The following is a 17,230-nucleotide window of genomic DNA, read 5'->3' on the forward strand; positions in this document are numbered from 1 at the left end:
CGCACTGATCTGAAACTGATTGAAGTGATGGCCAATCCCCCCGTGCTGCTTATGTTGGACCAGCCCTCAGAGATTAGAATAATATGTGAGCACAAAGCCTGCGTCTGTTCCTCCGCTCTTAACTCTCCTACCTCTTTATGTCACCCCTCCAAGAGTTTCAGAGACTTGGTGAACCTTTACACTTAGTGAAAAATGTGTTTTGATTGATAAACAAGAATTACATTTAACAGAGACACACATTTCCACTGTCACCGGGGGATTGTATAATTCAGTACTGATATAATTCAGTCAAGTATCATCGATCCTCCAGCCTCAGCTGTTTTACCACAAAGCCATATTCACAACTTGTAACACCAACTGAGAAAAACAGCACATCCTTTCCAAGCAGAGCGTGCTATTTGGCCACTTCATATGGATTCTGTGATGAATTGCTCTCCATCAGAGTGACTGCACCGTTGTACACTTTCTCTTCCCACCCGGGCACAGATGTTATTAGGTTTACCTCGAGCACAGAGAGCTCTCTCACACTCTCAACTGTCAAGTGTGGGCGCAAGGAAGGGAGTCTTCCAAAAAAATGTAAACACATATGCTAGGACGCTGAATCACCCCAAGAACCCTAGCCGCGTCTGAAGACCGGCATGAAACAGATTTGTGAAAGATGCCTGCCCACAAAGTTTCAGTAAACCGACGTTGGTGTTGATTTATCTGTGTGTGGTCAGTGGTCAGTAATTTTCTGCATCTTTTAGCCAAATGCGAAAAAAGTTTTATACAACGATCATGAGATTAATAACTGTAGTTAAGAAGATTGTGTTTATAATGTGCATTGGATAATATCATAATAGGCTGTGCTCCGAATTCACAGTGATGCAATGCATTTCTGTACATTTAAAACATGTAGTATCAAATAATGATCCAATTTTTTTATTTCTGCAGAGGACAAGACCAAATCAGGCATCATGGTTAAAGTTGGCATCAATGGGTATAGTTCAGTTGTGGGATAGAATCATAACTACTTTTAAATACTTTCATAGGACACAAATGTTTTTGGCATATCGCTGCTGTATCTCCATTTTGTGACCATAAATCATCATTATAAGTCACCCTTCATGTTTGTCACTGGGTTTTGCACATATCTAACCAATAAAAAGTATTCAAAAGTGCTTGTCAACTTTGACAATACAGTATTTAATCATTAAAGAAAGTGGTCTCTGTATTTTGGGGTCCTGAAAACCATTCAGTGCTAGTAGTTTCTTGATACTTTATCTTAATTGCCTTAAGAGCCACAGACTCTGTTTTGCCTTCCTCCACTTGTATTGGGATTGTGTTCATTTGCAGAAAAAGTCCCACAAAATTAAAGATGATTTTGACTGATGGCATTATTTATTTGTTTAAAACACATCACTAGATATCCAATAATATTGTGAATTCATTTGAGCATGATAATCATGTAGTCAAATTTTGGTGTTGCGATAGCCCTATTATATAATAACATTGATGAATTATGGTTGTTTCGAAAACGTGAGCCTACACGAAATTGTAAAGGATGCCATTTCCACGCAGAAACCTAACAAGGCACGAGAACGGCCAAACCAAGTCCTTCAAATTAAGGTTCTCACTCACAATCTGTTAATAAAAGAGAAGTATAGATTTATGGTAGAATCAAAGCCTTTGTGATTTGTGTCCGGTGGAGTAATTAAATGGCCCCAAAACCAGATTAAACGTCACATCCATCAACTTGGTACTCTTTCATAAACTTTTTAAATCCCCCACATAATTTTTTATTGACTGACGCGGAGCATGTTGAGTTTGTTGGCTTCTGCTCAACCCATGTCTCTGAATCCAACAGGTACTTCATGCTGGGAAAGAAAAAGGAGATAGCAGTGACTTTTAGAATTGATATAGCATTTTCTTTTACAGTACATGAGAATTTGGACTTTCTGGAAGTTCGCTTCTTACTTTCTATCCGAGTCTTTGGTACGGCCATCATTGCCCATGATGAGGTATGTGTTGCCTTCTTTAAGCTCACTCTTGCAGTGTTTCCTCTTAACAAACAGTCGGCTGCTGCCTGCCTTCACAGCCTGGTCCTCATCTGAGGGTCAAAGAGGTCATTTATCCTTGAAAATCTTGTATGAATCATGACACGATCTGCATTGCTTGTGATTACTGGAACTAGTTCAATCTTAAACAAAAAGCTTGATTACTTACTGTATCGGAGGACCTCATTTACAGTTGTGGAGTACACCACAAAGCTGCCTTCTTCATGAGCTCTTTCCACGATAACCTCTAAAGCTATGTCATAAAGTCAAAGAATAACCCAATGTCAGTTCATTCAAAAAAAAAAATGCTTGACCTGGTTGAAAGCATGTATAGTTCATTATTGTTTGCTTCAAAAAACGTGGATGTTACTCACCATAATCTACATGGTACCGGTAACAGACATATTCAAACCGGTCCGTTTTGGAAATTTGCATCTCAATTGTTTTCCTTTCTTTGAAACAACCCTCTGAGGACACAGATCTTTTATGAAAATATCATCAAACTGTTCCTCTAGTATAGAGTTGTACAAATAGGGTCACATTTGTTTGAATGGTTAAATCATTTCTGGAAGCCTACTTTCTGCACATTGACACACATCATCAGAACACAGAAGAGAAACCATCTTGCTCCTCTTGGGGGCGCTGTAGAGCACAGAGCATCTCCTGTCTGTCAGAGAAATGGGGAGTAGTTGTTAGTGACATAGGAAACAAGTTAAATGACTTATTTATAAATGTGATGGGATTCTGTGATTCTTTAGATCTACCTGAAAAGATCTATTGATTAACAAAGTTATATTATTTCTACAAAATAAACTATAACATGTTATGATTAAGTGTTTTCTTTTAGTGTCTGTAGTGAGTCTGTACAATACACAGGGCTAATTGTTATGGTTACGTAAAACACAATGGTATTGATACAGATGATAGTTTACCTGGCTCATAGTAATCGTAAAACGTAGCAGGAGCTGGTTGAATTAAACCAATGGGTACATCTTGCTTAGCTCCAAATGCCAAACACGTCCCATCGGCATCTATCTGAAAGGTGACAAAGACATTATGAACGATTTTGTAGATGTTTTGAACTTTTCATGTGATTGTGTGTTTCCTTTGCTTTGATCACCTCATTGAAGTACAACAAGACTCTTCCTTTTGTTGTCTCATAGTGAGAAATATAGGCATCAACCAGGTTTTTCAGCTGTAGGGAAACAGGGAGCAATACAAAATGAGAAACAGGGAGCAATACAGTAACATTTTAAAATAAAATAACCAATATTTGGACGTTATGTTTTTGCTTTTGTATGCTATTGTTTCATACTCTTAGCTGACCTTTTCTAGATCTGCATCGACAGCAACAAAGCCACTAAGAAGAGTGATGTCAGCAATTGCCATTCCAGAGAGGTCCCTCCCTTGAGCGTGACTGTGAGACAAGACAGATGCCATCACATCAAACAGCAGATCACAATTTACCTTGCAGGTGTTTACACATTGTTTTGCTATTTTTGTGCTTTCCGTGGCAACAAACCCATGACTTTGGCACTGCTAGCGCCATGCTTTACCGGTTAAGCCACAGAAACCATTTTTGCTTACCTAACGCACACTTGGTATATCACGTCATTTTGGTTGTTTTGCGCGGTGTCTCTTCTGCGTCTGCTGCGGGCATCAAACCAGTCGATGTTGGTTCGAGGGAAGTCTTCCTCTTCCTTTCTCTCCTCATTGTTATCGTAGTCATAATAATCATAATTTTCTTTTATCTGACCTAAAATGAAATATGATTTTTTTGAAAGCGCATGGCAACAGTTTTATAATTCTACATAATGTATCTATAGATGTAATAATTATTTAGATCTTCTCACTTGTGTATTCTACTTTTCCCGTTACAGTCACATTTAGCGACACATACGCACAGTTGGTGTCTTCCTTAAAAGCATAGTAAGCTTTTGCAACCTATCACAACAAGCAAAGGATTTTTTAGGGAAAATTATGGTATTGTGACACTATAGACTACCTTGGAAGACGTAAACAATGCTGGTACATAAGAACATTCTGTTTCAGTTTAATAACTACACTACACAAAAGTTTGAGCAAAATACAACATAACATTATAACAGAATTTATTTCAGATTTAAATATATATATAAGATTTTAGTTTATATGTGTAAATACTAAAGCAAAACAGGAACCGGAAGTGCTTCTGCCTGGACCAGTGTTTACATCTTGCAAATGAATCAATATTTGGGAACTTCTTACTTTCATTTTAAAGTTTCCTTTTCCCGAAAACTTTGCATTTATGTTGTTTCCGAGAAGTCTCTGGATTAGAAGGCGAAATAGTGATCAGAGGTGGAAAATATCAAAGAAATGAATAAAACAGAACTGTCACCATTACAATGTAGATAACTGTGCAAACAGCAACACCTGGAGGACAATGGGTTAAATTACACAGGAGTAACAAATATATTTAAATATACTACACACTGTAGAATCAAACATAAACCCCAAAAGAATTTATAGAAAACTGTTCAGAAATGAGATCTTAAAGGAAATCTTATTTTATCAAAACATCTGTAGATTCAGAAATTTTAGTTCAAAAGAACTTCACTAAGAAATTAAAATAGTTAACCTTCAATTCTGTTTCAACTTTCTTTTCATTGTTGTCGAAAAGCAGCTTCTCGATCTCAGATCTGCCTGTCACAGAGAACTGTGCATTGATGTTTGTGATGGGAGGTTCTGGTATGCTCAACGTGTACTCAGAGAGAGCCTCCAAAGCCACAATAGTGTCCTGTCAGAGTGTTCGCATAGTTTAATTTCCTTCTTCAGAAATGTAAATTCTTTTCAATTAAAACTTGATCTGACCTGTGTTGATTTAAAACCCCCTCCATAGTTCTCCCGTGAAGACAAGAAGCAGGCAGCTCTATGTGCCGTCTCGACGTCCTTATGTTTGAGTGCGGTCAGGAGAGCGTATGCTGTGCTCTCTATTGTCAGAGCCACTCCAGAGGGAACTAGGTAACCTCGAGCCTCATTTTCCAATCGCATAGTGTCATCCTCTCCCCATGCAAGACACTCATTCTGTGTAACTGGGTGGATCAGGTGGGACATATTGAGCAACACAATGAAATTTGCAGTAACAAAAATGATTGTGACATGGAAAAGTTAATCAAGTTCAGACAGTCACGGTTGACCGCATATCTGGAGTTTTCAAGTTTGATAACTTTGTGAACAGAGTAGTTATAGAGTAGCTCTTTTTATGGTCCTAATGGACCTGAGGTTGCTCTTCAATAGCTCTCTAGTGTTCTCTGGTGTTTTACACATCAACTCCTAAAAAAATGCTTAAAAGAAAAAGAAATTATGACATATTGCTTATTGCTCCCTGAACTCTTTGTAAGTCGCTTTGGATAAAATTACTAAATGTAAATTTGACAATATGATAAGATAAGTATTGAAATCATATTGAGTTCAGTTTGACATTGGGATGTCTTCTAAAACTCTAATAGAGACATTGGTGAGATTTCTGAATCTTTTTCTCAAGACAAATAAGCCATGCAGGAAGCTTAAGTTTCCATTGGATCTCATTGGTGTCTGGGAAAAATTATTGAGGTAGTAAAGTGATCTCATCTGTGTTTTTTCAGTTTAAAGGATTGGAAAAAAATGGCAAAGCAAACAACTTCCACAAATCTTCCTTAAGAATTTTCTGTTTCAAATGTGTCTTTAGGAAAGTCACCTTCTTTTGCTTGACTTTTGAGTTTCTTCCAAGCTGAGATTGCACGTGTTTGGTTGGTAAGGCAGGTAGACAAACAGTACGCTGTAATGGCCAAGGCATATGGTCGTTTTAGATCCTCAACCCGTGTGAGCAGGAATTCAGTGGCACGAGAGATGCTTTCCTTCTACAACAAACATAAAAACATAGTATTTGTGGGAAGCCTTTGTGCCTTTACCAGTCTAGTGTTTACATTGTGTTAAGATCAATCATTCATGATCACTATTTCATACCACGACGGCTGCTTCAATGTCCAGAAAAGGCAGAGAGTGACAGAGGGCTATAGTGATGAAAGCTGTTAAAGAGGCATCTTGATCAACTCCCCCAACACCACCCTATAACCAAAACACTCGGCATCAGAGCACATTCACTATAGTTTTACAAGAACACTAAGCCATGTTCATAGTTTTTGTAATGTTTGACATTTAATTCAGGTTTTGACATATGTGATTTTTTTAACCAGAAATTAAAATTCTGAAATAATTTACTCACCCACAACAACAAAGGTCTTCATTCTATTGAACACAAAAGAAGATATTTGGAAGAATGTTCCAAACAGTTTTACTTTCACTTCTAGATTTTCCCCATACAATGGCAGTCAATAGTGCCCCAGAATGGTTTGGTTTCATACATCCTTTTTAAATTTGTTATTTTGTGTTCAGCAGAACAAAACTTTTGGGTGAGAAAATGTTGACAGAACTTACATTTTAGGTTGAACTATTCCTTAGGTAAAAACAATTGTAATATCATGGCAAAACGAATAAAAAAACGTATTGAAGGACCTGCATTTCCCGATGTATAACTGGATTAGAGTCAGTAAAGGATCCATCTGAACTCTGCGTGTTAATCAGATAAAGGACTGTTTTGCGGATTTCCTCCTGAGAAATGTCCTTTTCTGTCAATCCATTTAGATTTTTGGTTTCTATCTGCCGATCAGCCACGAGGGACAACACCTTCACCACTAGTGCCGTCAACCTGTGTGAGGAGAGGAACACGTGACAGTTTAGAGGACAAACTAAATCTGGGGTTTGAAATGCAACAATAATATGCACCAAAAAAGTTATATACTGTATGATTGACTTTGGCGTATTGGTAAGAGACCAAATTTACCAGGTACTTGTCGGATGGTTGATCCAAGCTGCGTATGATCCATCAGGCTTTCTGAATGTCAAAATCCGTTCATAACCTGTCAACAGAAAATATAAAACCACAACATTTGATGTAGAGTACAGTACAAATAGTTTTTGATCATAGAACTGTCACGGTAGACAACATTATGTATTAAACGTAAATGAAATGAAAGGCTTGGAGCTTACAGTACAAGTAATGGTTCAGATTCACGAAAGCTCTTCACTCTCGTTAAATTTTATTCATTTCTTTCAAATTTAGATCCATTGGATTGGTATTTGAAAAGTTGACTCATACACTACACCTTTTTCAATATAAGAAAGTGCTTTGTCTCTGGTCCCTGCTTCCAGCTCCAGCCAGCCGTTCATTTTGTCTAAGTAGCGGATTGATAAAGCAGTCGGAGACAGTCGGATCATAGTCTGCTCTCCACAGCCTAGAGGTTCCATGATCAGGTTTTCCACATTAGTTGGTGAAAGCAGCTGAGCAGCAGTGGTCTGGCCAAATCCCTCTTCTGCAATAAAACAATAGGCTATGTTGCATTTTAAAAGGCCCTTAAAGGGATAGTTCAACCAAAAAGGATCGTTTTTTTCATCATTTATTCATACTAATGTCATTCCAAGCCTCACTGACTTTCGTTCTACTGCAGAACTCAAAAGAAAATATTTTAAAGAACATTGATAACCAAACCACATTGGACCCCATTGACTTATATTGTATGAAGACATTTTTTTAAATATCTCCTTTTGTGTTCCACAGAAGAAAGATTCATACCGGTTTAAAATGACACAAGAGTGAAATGAAATGATGACAACTTTGGGCGTCTTTGGGTGAACTATCGTTTTCATTTATTTTAAATGCAGATTAGAAATTGTATAGTAGTGTTGGTTTCTAGCATGTTGTGTTGAACCTTCTAGTTTGACGAACATGTTGAAGTCTGTTTCAGGCACTGTGTTGTTTGGCAAAACTCCATTGATCAAAACGTTTTGGTCACTTCTACCTGATGTGCACAAGACAAGAAATTTGTATACACTTAGCGGTAATTTTTCAGAGATTGGTGTATGTACAAATTACAGCAGACAATCTCACCATCCAGATTAATGACATAAGTCTGTTCGCTTCTTATTTCAACTCCCTCATTCTGAAACATGAGGAGAAACACAGACAGTATTGACAGCCTCAATGCACCAAAATGCAACAGAGTTATCTGTGAGGTTAACTGGCGAGTACATGCAAGCTATTTCCCAGTTCTACCTCCACTTACCTTGACCAAGAGCATCTTCTGAATGACGTCCACCTGTGATCTATATTCAGGATCATAAAGTTGAATGTTGATGGGAATTTCGCCTGTTACCATGGGAACAGCAGAGAAGGTCACAGTCTGAGAGGACTCGGGGTCCAGATGGATTGTGACGTAGGATGATGTTCCTGGTGAACAAAGACCTGCTGCTTCACTCATGCGCACAATTAACTGACCGATAGAGAGATAAAGAAAATATGTTAATGCATTGACATGTAAATATATGTGTTGCAGTTTGCACATCATATGTTATGCAGAGCACTCGCGTGTGGATTAAAACACACACAGGACAAGTAAGTCCATTTCAACAAACCTTATGGTCCAATTGGCCATAATTAAAGATCACCACAACTATAGTCAGCTGCTCGAAGCGTTTCACAGAATAGGGAAGCCTCAGTGACAAAAACATTGCCTTAAATACACGAAGGTCAACAGGCTCCGCCACACAGAAACCTGTAAGCAAGGAAAGCAAGAAGAAGCTGTAATTCTTTAGCAGATTGATATGTGGAATTTGTTAACAGTGAGGGGGAAACGATTCTACCATGTGATATAGATGAGCTGACAGCCTGGATCTCATAGGTTGTGATAGAGTCAGGTATATAGATTTTGTGTCTGCAAGAAAAAATGGGTTCACAAATACAGTATTAACCAGTATAGATGGTTTGGTTTGATCTATATTTTATCTCTGTGCAAATAATATTAGTTTTTTGTTTATTTAACACAGATGATATATTATATAATATTTTACATAGATACTATAAAAATATGGATCAAAGCTCACACACCCAAATTTTCCTTTAGCCTTAATCTCTGTAAAAGAAAAGGTTGGGGGGAAATGCCGGCGAATAGTTTGCACTTCATTGTCAAGGAATTCCTCGATTTCATCTCCATTAGCAGCTGTGGGAAGAAACGAAAGATCATCTTTTTGAAGCTTTTTTGTTTTAGCTGAAATGATGGATTTGAGATTTTACTGTGTATAAACAACAAGGCATGTGATGATAGATGCTTTGAAAAGACCTGCATGACAAAGCGATTTACAGTATCTTATTAACTGTACCACTTGCTCATCTCATACTCACTTCGAGCATGTCCTTTTTTTAGATCCTCTCTCCTCTTTTTGTCTCTTAGTTTGGTTGCAAACTCACAGCATTCTCTGAAGGCATCAACACAGTCTTTGTTTTCCAGTTTGCTCACTCGTTTCACTCTGTCTTCACAGGTGAGCTTCATTGGAATCTGGGTAAAGCCGTGACGACAACATTTCCTCTGCTGTTCCTTGTCAAATGCAGCCTCTTTAAAACAAATGTCATATACATGGGAATGAAGATAACTTTACAGCAAGTCCTTAAAATCAAATCAAAGTAAACTCTGGAAAATATAAACTGAGAAGAAAATTACATATCCAAATAAAATATGTGATGTATACTATATACATAATTTAAATGTACACTCAGTAGTAGTTTTTCTTATTTAAAAACATGAATGAAATGAATAGGAGATTTGAATAAAATATAAAATCATGTTTATTTACATTAAAATACATTTTCTGTAAACTGGAAAAACATAAATAAACCGTAAAATAAATCCTTGTAAAATATAAGGATATATGTTAAATAGTTTTTCCCTATAGAAGTCAATAGTGCACCAGAACAGTTCAGTTACAAAATGTTTCCAAATATCTTTCTTTGTGTTCAGCAGAATCTGGATCAATGTCAATGAGAATTTAGAGCGCTGGTGTTTGTTGGAGTGATGTTGAAGTTTTTTGCCGTGAGTGTGAGTGTGAGTATGTATCACTAGCTTAAATATAGCTTCTATATTTGGCATGTTCTGGACACAATCACATGACTGAGTGAATACTGTATGTATTTTACTTAGTTTAGTTAATCATCATGTGAATAGCCCAAGTTTGGAAACTGATAAACTCATTTTATAATACATACAACTGACAACATTGTACCTTTACTAGCCATTTCGGCTTGGACATCTGTAGAGCGTTTGTTTCGTCTAAATCCAGATTTACAGCTGAAACCTAGACACAATGGGTCAAAAACACTGTTAACACACTGTATTGTCTCAACACCACCTTATAGAGACAATGTATTTTCAGTGTAAACCTAGATTGTAATGAAATATCCATTTGTCACGTGTTTTGAAGAGAGCAACACTGGCTCTGGAATTGGGACTTTATACCTATTCTCATCTTTGAGCGGACTGTGGTCGAGTGTGAGATGAAGGCCAGACCAGCATCATTAAACACTGCTGCTGTATTCTCCCCACTCCCATAAGAACACCCCAGATCATACGACTGCATTGAGGCAAACATCTTCAAGCAGGAATACAGTAGAAAAGACATTAAATACTAATAGAATAAAGACTCTATTTGACCTTTACATTTGCAAATACTCTATATGTTCCAGTTTATCATTTAGTGAACGTTTCTTCAGACTGACTTTACTTCACACCTGTTTTGAGGTTAGTTTGTTTTGAGTGCCGAGGGCGTAGATGGCTTTGTCCACGACTAGTAAGGCCACAGTTGCATCTTCTTGATTTCCCACGTCGACTTCAAGCTCAGCTGAAGCTCCTGGCAGGTACTGATGGGTAGCATCTTTCAGTGTTACCTCAAGCTAAACATGAGATTTAACAGAAGTAATCTGTAGCGGATTACTTTTTCAAGAAACTTCTACAACACTGTAAATGATTGAATGGTCTGACTGAAGCTATTGCCACCTCACTAGAAAAGTCTCGGATCACTCTTTTACCTTTCCTCCGCACGTGTCCTTTACATCCACCCACACAGAGTCTGCAATGATGTCCCCGCCCGTGTTATAGTAGAAGCCGATCAGTCTGAAGGAAGGGATCAACTCTGGAGTGATGAGGATGTTGATTTTTACCAGAGAACTTGATATTTCGACAGATTTAGTTTCTCTGAGTGAGCCTCTACTGAGAGTCTGAAGACACATTTCTTACGTTTATACATACTGCACATGACAACAACAACCACACACCTGAATGTGTGATATTACATTTATTTTTTTACATAGACATGAACAAATGTAATGGAAGCTTTCTTTTATGCAAGTTTCTTAATTTGCCTCCTTTGCGCTCGCTCAAAGTTAATGAAATCATCATCAACAACTTTTACATACCATGTAGTAAATGTTTCCGTCTTCTGGATTACCGTTGACATAAAACATAACCTCCATAAATTCTCCTTGTGACAGAACCTTATTAGTCACGCTTATATACAGAAAGCTGTTTCCTGAGGAACTGATAGGCCGCACAACTAGCGTTTCTTTGAAACCATCCACCGTTGCCTGGTGAGATTGACAGGTCAGAAATATATCAGATAAATGTCTCTAAATCCCAGTTTCACAGACACGGCTTAATTTAATCCAAGGCATAGACCTGGTTTAAATTCAGACATTTATGTCGCTTTTATAAAAATGCCTAAGAAGAATAAATTACTGGTGTGCATCTCGAGACAAAACAATGGCACTGATATGTTTTAAGATATTTTTGGGCAAGTTATATCGAGTTAAAATTCAATAGTCTTCATTTTAGTCTAGGACTAAATTTAAGCCTTGTCTGTGAAACAGGGCCATAATATGTTAAAAAAATATATTTCTAAACATGTGTTGGACATGTTTACCTTTACTGATATTGAAGGTGGTGTTCCTATTAAGTTGAATGCATAAGTAGCTATTCCATCTGCATTAGTTCTAGTACTGATAGACTTCTTATCTGTACTTGATGCATCTAAATGCACTTGGACATGTTTGGCTGGAGAACCATTCGTGTGATGAACCGTGACCTGGTCATAAAAGAAACCACTGGTACCACAGCACAAAATGATAAGAACATTTACTCAAATCTATTGTTAGGAATAAGCACGGTCCTGTATGACATATTTATTGGGAATAGAAGTCAGATGGTTTATCGGAACGGTTGTGCAAGTTATCTTTACCACCACATTGATGGGAAATCCCGGCGTGTAGTATAATCTTGTCTGTGACAGGTCCACGATGAATGGACTCTGAACAATGGGAAGGAAAACTTCTGATTCCTGGACCTCTCCATCTTATGATGGATGCACAGTCATTAGTGGAAGAACAGATGTTAAAACTACAAAGAAATATTTGCTTAACTGGCTTTTAGAATAGAACTATATAGACAGTTTCAGAACTTTGCATTATTTTGTCTTTGGTCATACTGTATGTGTTGACACCAAAATAGAATGAATTTACTTTGACAAAACTGATCTGTTCTCATGTTTTACTTAACATTGAAATATCATAGTAAACACAGTAATTTATTATTGATTGCTTTACTTAAAATGTCTGTGACTGTGACGGCAATGTAGAATTGGGACTGAGTTTCTGCCAAATCTTCTAGTGTTACGTTCTTGAGTTTTGATTTGAGGTCTGAAATTTTTACTGTAACCTCAGCTTTGCCTTTTTTCACCTGAAACAGAAGACAACATAAAAATTATGAGCGATAACAGTCACTGAAATCTACAGTATCTGCTATAAATAGTATACTTAAAAAAAATTGCGGAATTTCACTCTTATTTTTTTATTATTTTAAGAAAATGTCTTTAAAAGTTACAGTTTTACGGTATATTTCTGGCGCCCCAGGTATGGTAAAATTATGTTTTATATGTGTTTCTTAACAGTCTATTTTTGAAAAACAGTAAAAAAAAGTTAAATTAGAATTAGAAGAAAAACTAAATTTTATTTTCTTACTCACAGATCCCATTTGCTCCAGTCCACCAAGGAATTTGATTTCCTGGCCTTTATTCTCAGACTGTTCCTCTTTTATCCCAAATCGACAGTGAAAACCACCATCAATGGTCTTTCCATATGAGTATCTTCATATAATAGTCAAAATGTTTTTGGTTTTAATCTACTACCATTAATTCAATCACAACATGTTGATATCATCAAGAGCTTTTGTGATTTGATTAGTTGATGTGAATGTGAACTTACAAAGCTTGAATGGTGAATGTAAATGTTGATCTCTCATTCACAAGCAGAAAGCCTGTCGCTGGCTTAATGGAAACCCCAAAGCTGGGAAGAACTGATCAGAAAAGCATTGTTTATGTAATGCCTTAACATTTTCAAAGAAAAGATGCATTGGCTGACTCTTTCTTTCTTGCAGCATTTTTACGGTTCTTGTCTGATTTGAGATCGCAAATGAGATTGCTTGTACTGTGCACTGTGCATACAATGTTAGTTTCAGAGAAACGATTTAAAGGAAAATTTATATTTCTCTTGAAATCTCTTTATAATTGATATGCCAGTAGACACAGTCACTTACCAAACTCTTGGACCTTGAATTCACGCACTGCAGGATTTTTCTCATCACTTTTGTAATGCGCTGTTATCCTCCAAACACCAGGCCTGGAGAGATTTGTAAGTCATAAATGGTGCTATAGGGCACTAAAAGTGGTTCTTGACTTGTAATCATAGGGGATGTCACGGAACGTGGTGGAAGAACCCAATTGCAGGCAGCGTTGGTGAAGGGGTTAACAAGACTTTAAATAAAACAAAACAAACACCCACAATGGGGGAAAACACTAACCAAAACTAAAGTACAAACTTGAACAAATACTTCCCACATGGGGGGCAAAAACAAACTACTCTTTCCAAAAAAAAAAAACTACTCTTTCCAAAAAAAAACTACTCTATCAAAAAAACAAAAAACTACTCTTTCAAAAAAAAAAAACTCTCAAAAAAAAAAAATTTTACTTTTAAAATTTTAAATTTGATTTTACTTTTGTGTTTCTCAACCATTGGACTACTTTCAGTAGAGAGTTTTTGAGCTGTATGATAGAAGATGAAACTGAAGGTTGGCTTACCTTGATACATCAGGAATGTGGAAGCTCTTTGAGAAAATGCCATCAACTTTGACCATCATTTTCTTGATCCGGTTTCCATCAGCATTCTGTTAAAAAAACAGACAGACATTGGAAAGCAAACCTTATCAAATAATCTTATAAACAAATATTTTCTGTTTTTGAGGTTACAAACTCACTTACAAACACAGAAACATGAACAAAGTCTGATTTTGGTCGCATGGAGTGATCCAGAGCGAAGATCCTGAACTTAACTGAGAATTACAAATCATTTGTTTAAATATACAGTAGTAATGTTTTTTAATATATTAATGACATGAAACACTGTTAGACCATAAAGCTAGGTCTGCAGGAAATACATGAATAAAACAGGTTATTTCAGTACAGCGTGTTATATATATATACTTACACTATTACAGAATCAACAGGGAAAATAAAGAACAAAATTATGCTGATGTAGTTTTTTATTTTCCTCCATAGTTCTAGATATTTAAAATGGGCACGATCATACCTGTGCCACGGCCTACACCCATTTCTGAAGGGTTGTATATGGGCTGGTCCGTCTGAATGAAGATATAACCACTGTGTTGAGAGACCAAGACCCGCACCTGATGTTTCACACCTCCAACATCACAAGCCAAAATGAGGTATGGAGGCCCACTAATGGGCGGTTTCAGGTTTGAAACTTTATTCGCAGAAATCTTTAAAAAGAAAATAAATGATGTGGTTGTAAATCTATATGGATGCTAACATAATAGTATCTTTAAATATGGTGTGTATTGTTCTATTCATTTTAGTAAAGGTTTTGAGCAGCAGTTATTTATATTTATACCTAGCTTTCTGTGTTTGAATTGCATATATTTATTATTTACATATTTCGTTTACCTCAAGATCCATAGTCTCAACCTTTCCTTTTGTGGTAATTATTTTGGTTTGAATGGCTGACATTGCGATACGGTTCTCAGTTTCTAACTGACAGGACACAGCCTTGTGGAGCAATGTCTCTCCAACCTGGACCGATACGCGTTCTTTCACCCCCACATGAAAGACACTCGGGGCTGTAATTAGAAATCTGACACAAATTATATACAACTTTTAACTCATGTTAAAGCGAAAATTCACCCAAAAGGAAATTTCTTTCATCATTCACTCATCCACATGTCATTTCAAACCTGTATGACTTTCTTTCTTCTGCACGACACAGAAGAAGATATTTTAAAGAATGTTGGTAACCAAACAACATTGGCCCCCATTGACTTCTACTGAACGGACACAAAACCCCTGAGACATTCCTCAGATAATCCTCTTTTTCATTTACAGAAGAAAGAGTCACATAAAGGTTTGAACAGGGTAAATACACGATGACAATTTTTATTTTTATTCATAATTCTTGAATTATTGAACATTATTCAAAGACAGACAATTCTAAAAGTTACAGTTGTATAAAAATATGCTGTATATCATATTTTCGGTTAATACTGCAGTTTTAAACAGTACAGGACTCTATATACGGAATAATCCACAGCAGAACCACCCAGCGCGTAGTGCATTAAAATCCATTAATGCACACTTATACCATAGTAATATGCCAAGTTAAAGCTGTTATTGATGTTTACACTGCAATATTTTATCAGACTTTTAATGCACACCTTCCAGCCAATCAGAACCGAGTATTGGTATTAACAAATATAGCTGACATGCTCTTACACGATCTCCCAGATGTCAGACATAGATGCCAAAAGATGCCACACATACCTGTGTGTGTTATCTCCATGAACAACACAAGTCATGTACACCAGCAGACAGAGGAGAGAGCTCATCTGTATGTCCATAGTAAACCCTTTGTGAGCAGCACAACATGCAGGCTGCTTTTGGTCACTCAACTCTGCTTTGTCAATGTTGCACAAGAGCAGCTGAGGTGCGGATTTAAGGGGTTCTGTCATTGCACAACCGGTGCTTGTTCATTCTCATTGGATAAACACAAGTGCCTTCTCCAAAGTCATGTGATTTGAGAGAAATTTAAACAAAAAGGTCAAAACCGCTTGGTTCATTTGGGGAAAATGAATGAATATCTTTAGGAATAATATTTTTGTTTTTACCGTACAGTTACACTAATGAAATATTGCTGCATTCAGGTCAGACTTGAAGTCTTTTTAAACTGGAAATACAAACACAACTTGCAAAACTGCAGTGATTCAATTTTGAAACGGTATTAAACCATTTTGAAACCTTACTGTTTGAAAGACATAAATTGCCATGAAATAACTGTAATGTCAAATTGAACAAAATCATTCTTAACATGCAAATTTGCCAACTGTTTCTTAATGCTTTTACATAACAGTGCTTAAATTCACTGCTGTATTAATATAGATGATTGTATTCAGTTTGCTGCTGTTAAGCAACAAAATTGCACAGCATATCTAATAAATAACCAACTTTCAGGAATTATTACGTGTCATTGAATGTGCCTTTTAAGCCTTTGACACTTTGGCACGTATTTATGTTGTTAACTTTAGCTGGTGGAATGTTTGTTTAACCAAAGATGTTCAACAAAGAATTGAATTTGTTCCATCAAGCCCTTTATCCTCAGTGTGCAAATAAATATACATCGTATTTTTTAAATCTTTTTAATCAGTGCAATGGTCGTAAACAGGTTTTGAAAATTAGTGAGGTCCAGGGTGGGGTGTCAATATACTGTATACACCTAATATTACTAATACATTATATTAATGTTATCAATAATGAAGTTAAATGATAAACCTATGCCAAACTATTTTTTCCAAAAGGACTTGCCAAACAGCATTGGCACCACATTTTTGTTTGTGGTGAATGGTTTTTGGTGAAATTGGCAATGCTAAAATGTAATTGAATGACCTTTTATAAATGTACACGTTTAATGTATGCACCCAAATCAAAACTGTATAAGGTCTTAGTTAATATTAAGCTCTGATTGGGTTTTGTATAACGCTCCTCAATAAAATATAACTGTAATGGTTCATAAGCATAAAAGAATAAAATGCAAAGTGCTTTTATGTATGTTTTTTGCAATGGGGTTTAGTAAATTGAGTGAGATGATGTGTTTGCATATTTCATTCGCTAAAAATTATGTGCTGACTACATTTGAGGTTTTTTACAGATAATATTATGATGAGCATTGCAATTGTGAT

The 17,230-nt window shown here is 36.5% G+C and overlaps 1 protein-coding gene across 1 annotated transcript; it reads right to left on the reverse strand.

Moving 5' to 3' along the window:
- Positions 1–779: 779 nt before the first annotated feature.
- c4b (complement C4B (Chido/Rodgers blood group)) lies at positions 780–15,958 on the reverse strand. The gene is made up of 41 exons (XM_079469215.1): positions 15,819–15,958; positions 14,949–15,135; positions 14,575–14,764; positions 14,247–14,317; positions 14,067–14,152; positions 13,526–13,608; positions 13,195–13,285; positions 12,956–13,076; positions 12,538–12,670; positions 12,174–12,286; positions 11,859–12,020; positions 11,356–11,523; positions 10,969–11,157; positions 10,672–10,833; positions 10,400–10,532; positions 10,167–10,238; positions 9,292–9,501; positions 8,998–9,109; positions 8,754–8,824; positions 8,526–8,665; positions 8,177–8,383; positions 8,002–8,053; positions 7,823–7,912; positions 7,220–7,426; positions 6,898–6,973; positions 6,570–6,762; positions 6,021–6,122; positions 5,752–5,914; positions 4,887–5,107; positions 4,654–4,812; positions 4,284–4,343; positions 3,890–3,980; positions 3,624–3,792; positions 3,363–3,453; positions 3,157–3,231; positions 2,969–3,071; positions 2,614–2,703; positions 2,411–2,503; positions 2,206–2,289; positions 1,957–2,089; positions 780–1,856 (listed from the first exon to the last, which is right to left on the reverse strand). The coding sequence occupies exons 1-41, from the start codon at positions 15,893–15,895 to the stop codon at positions 1,715–1,717; spliced, it is 5,172 nt and encodes a 1,723-aa protein (XP_079325341.1). The 5' UTR covers positions 15,896–15,958; the 3' UTR covers positions 780–1,714.
- Positions 15,959–17,230: the final 1,272 nt, after the last annotated feature.

This window comes from Barbatula barbatula, assembly GCF_947034865.1.
Source record: "Barbatula barbatula genome assembly, chromosome: 12".
NCBI classification, from domain to species: Eukaryota; Metazoa; Chordata; class Actinopteri; order Cypriniformes; family Nemacheilidae; genus Barbatula; species Barbatula barbatula.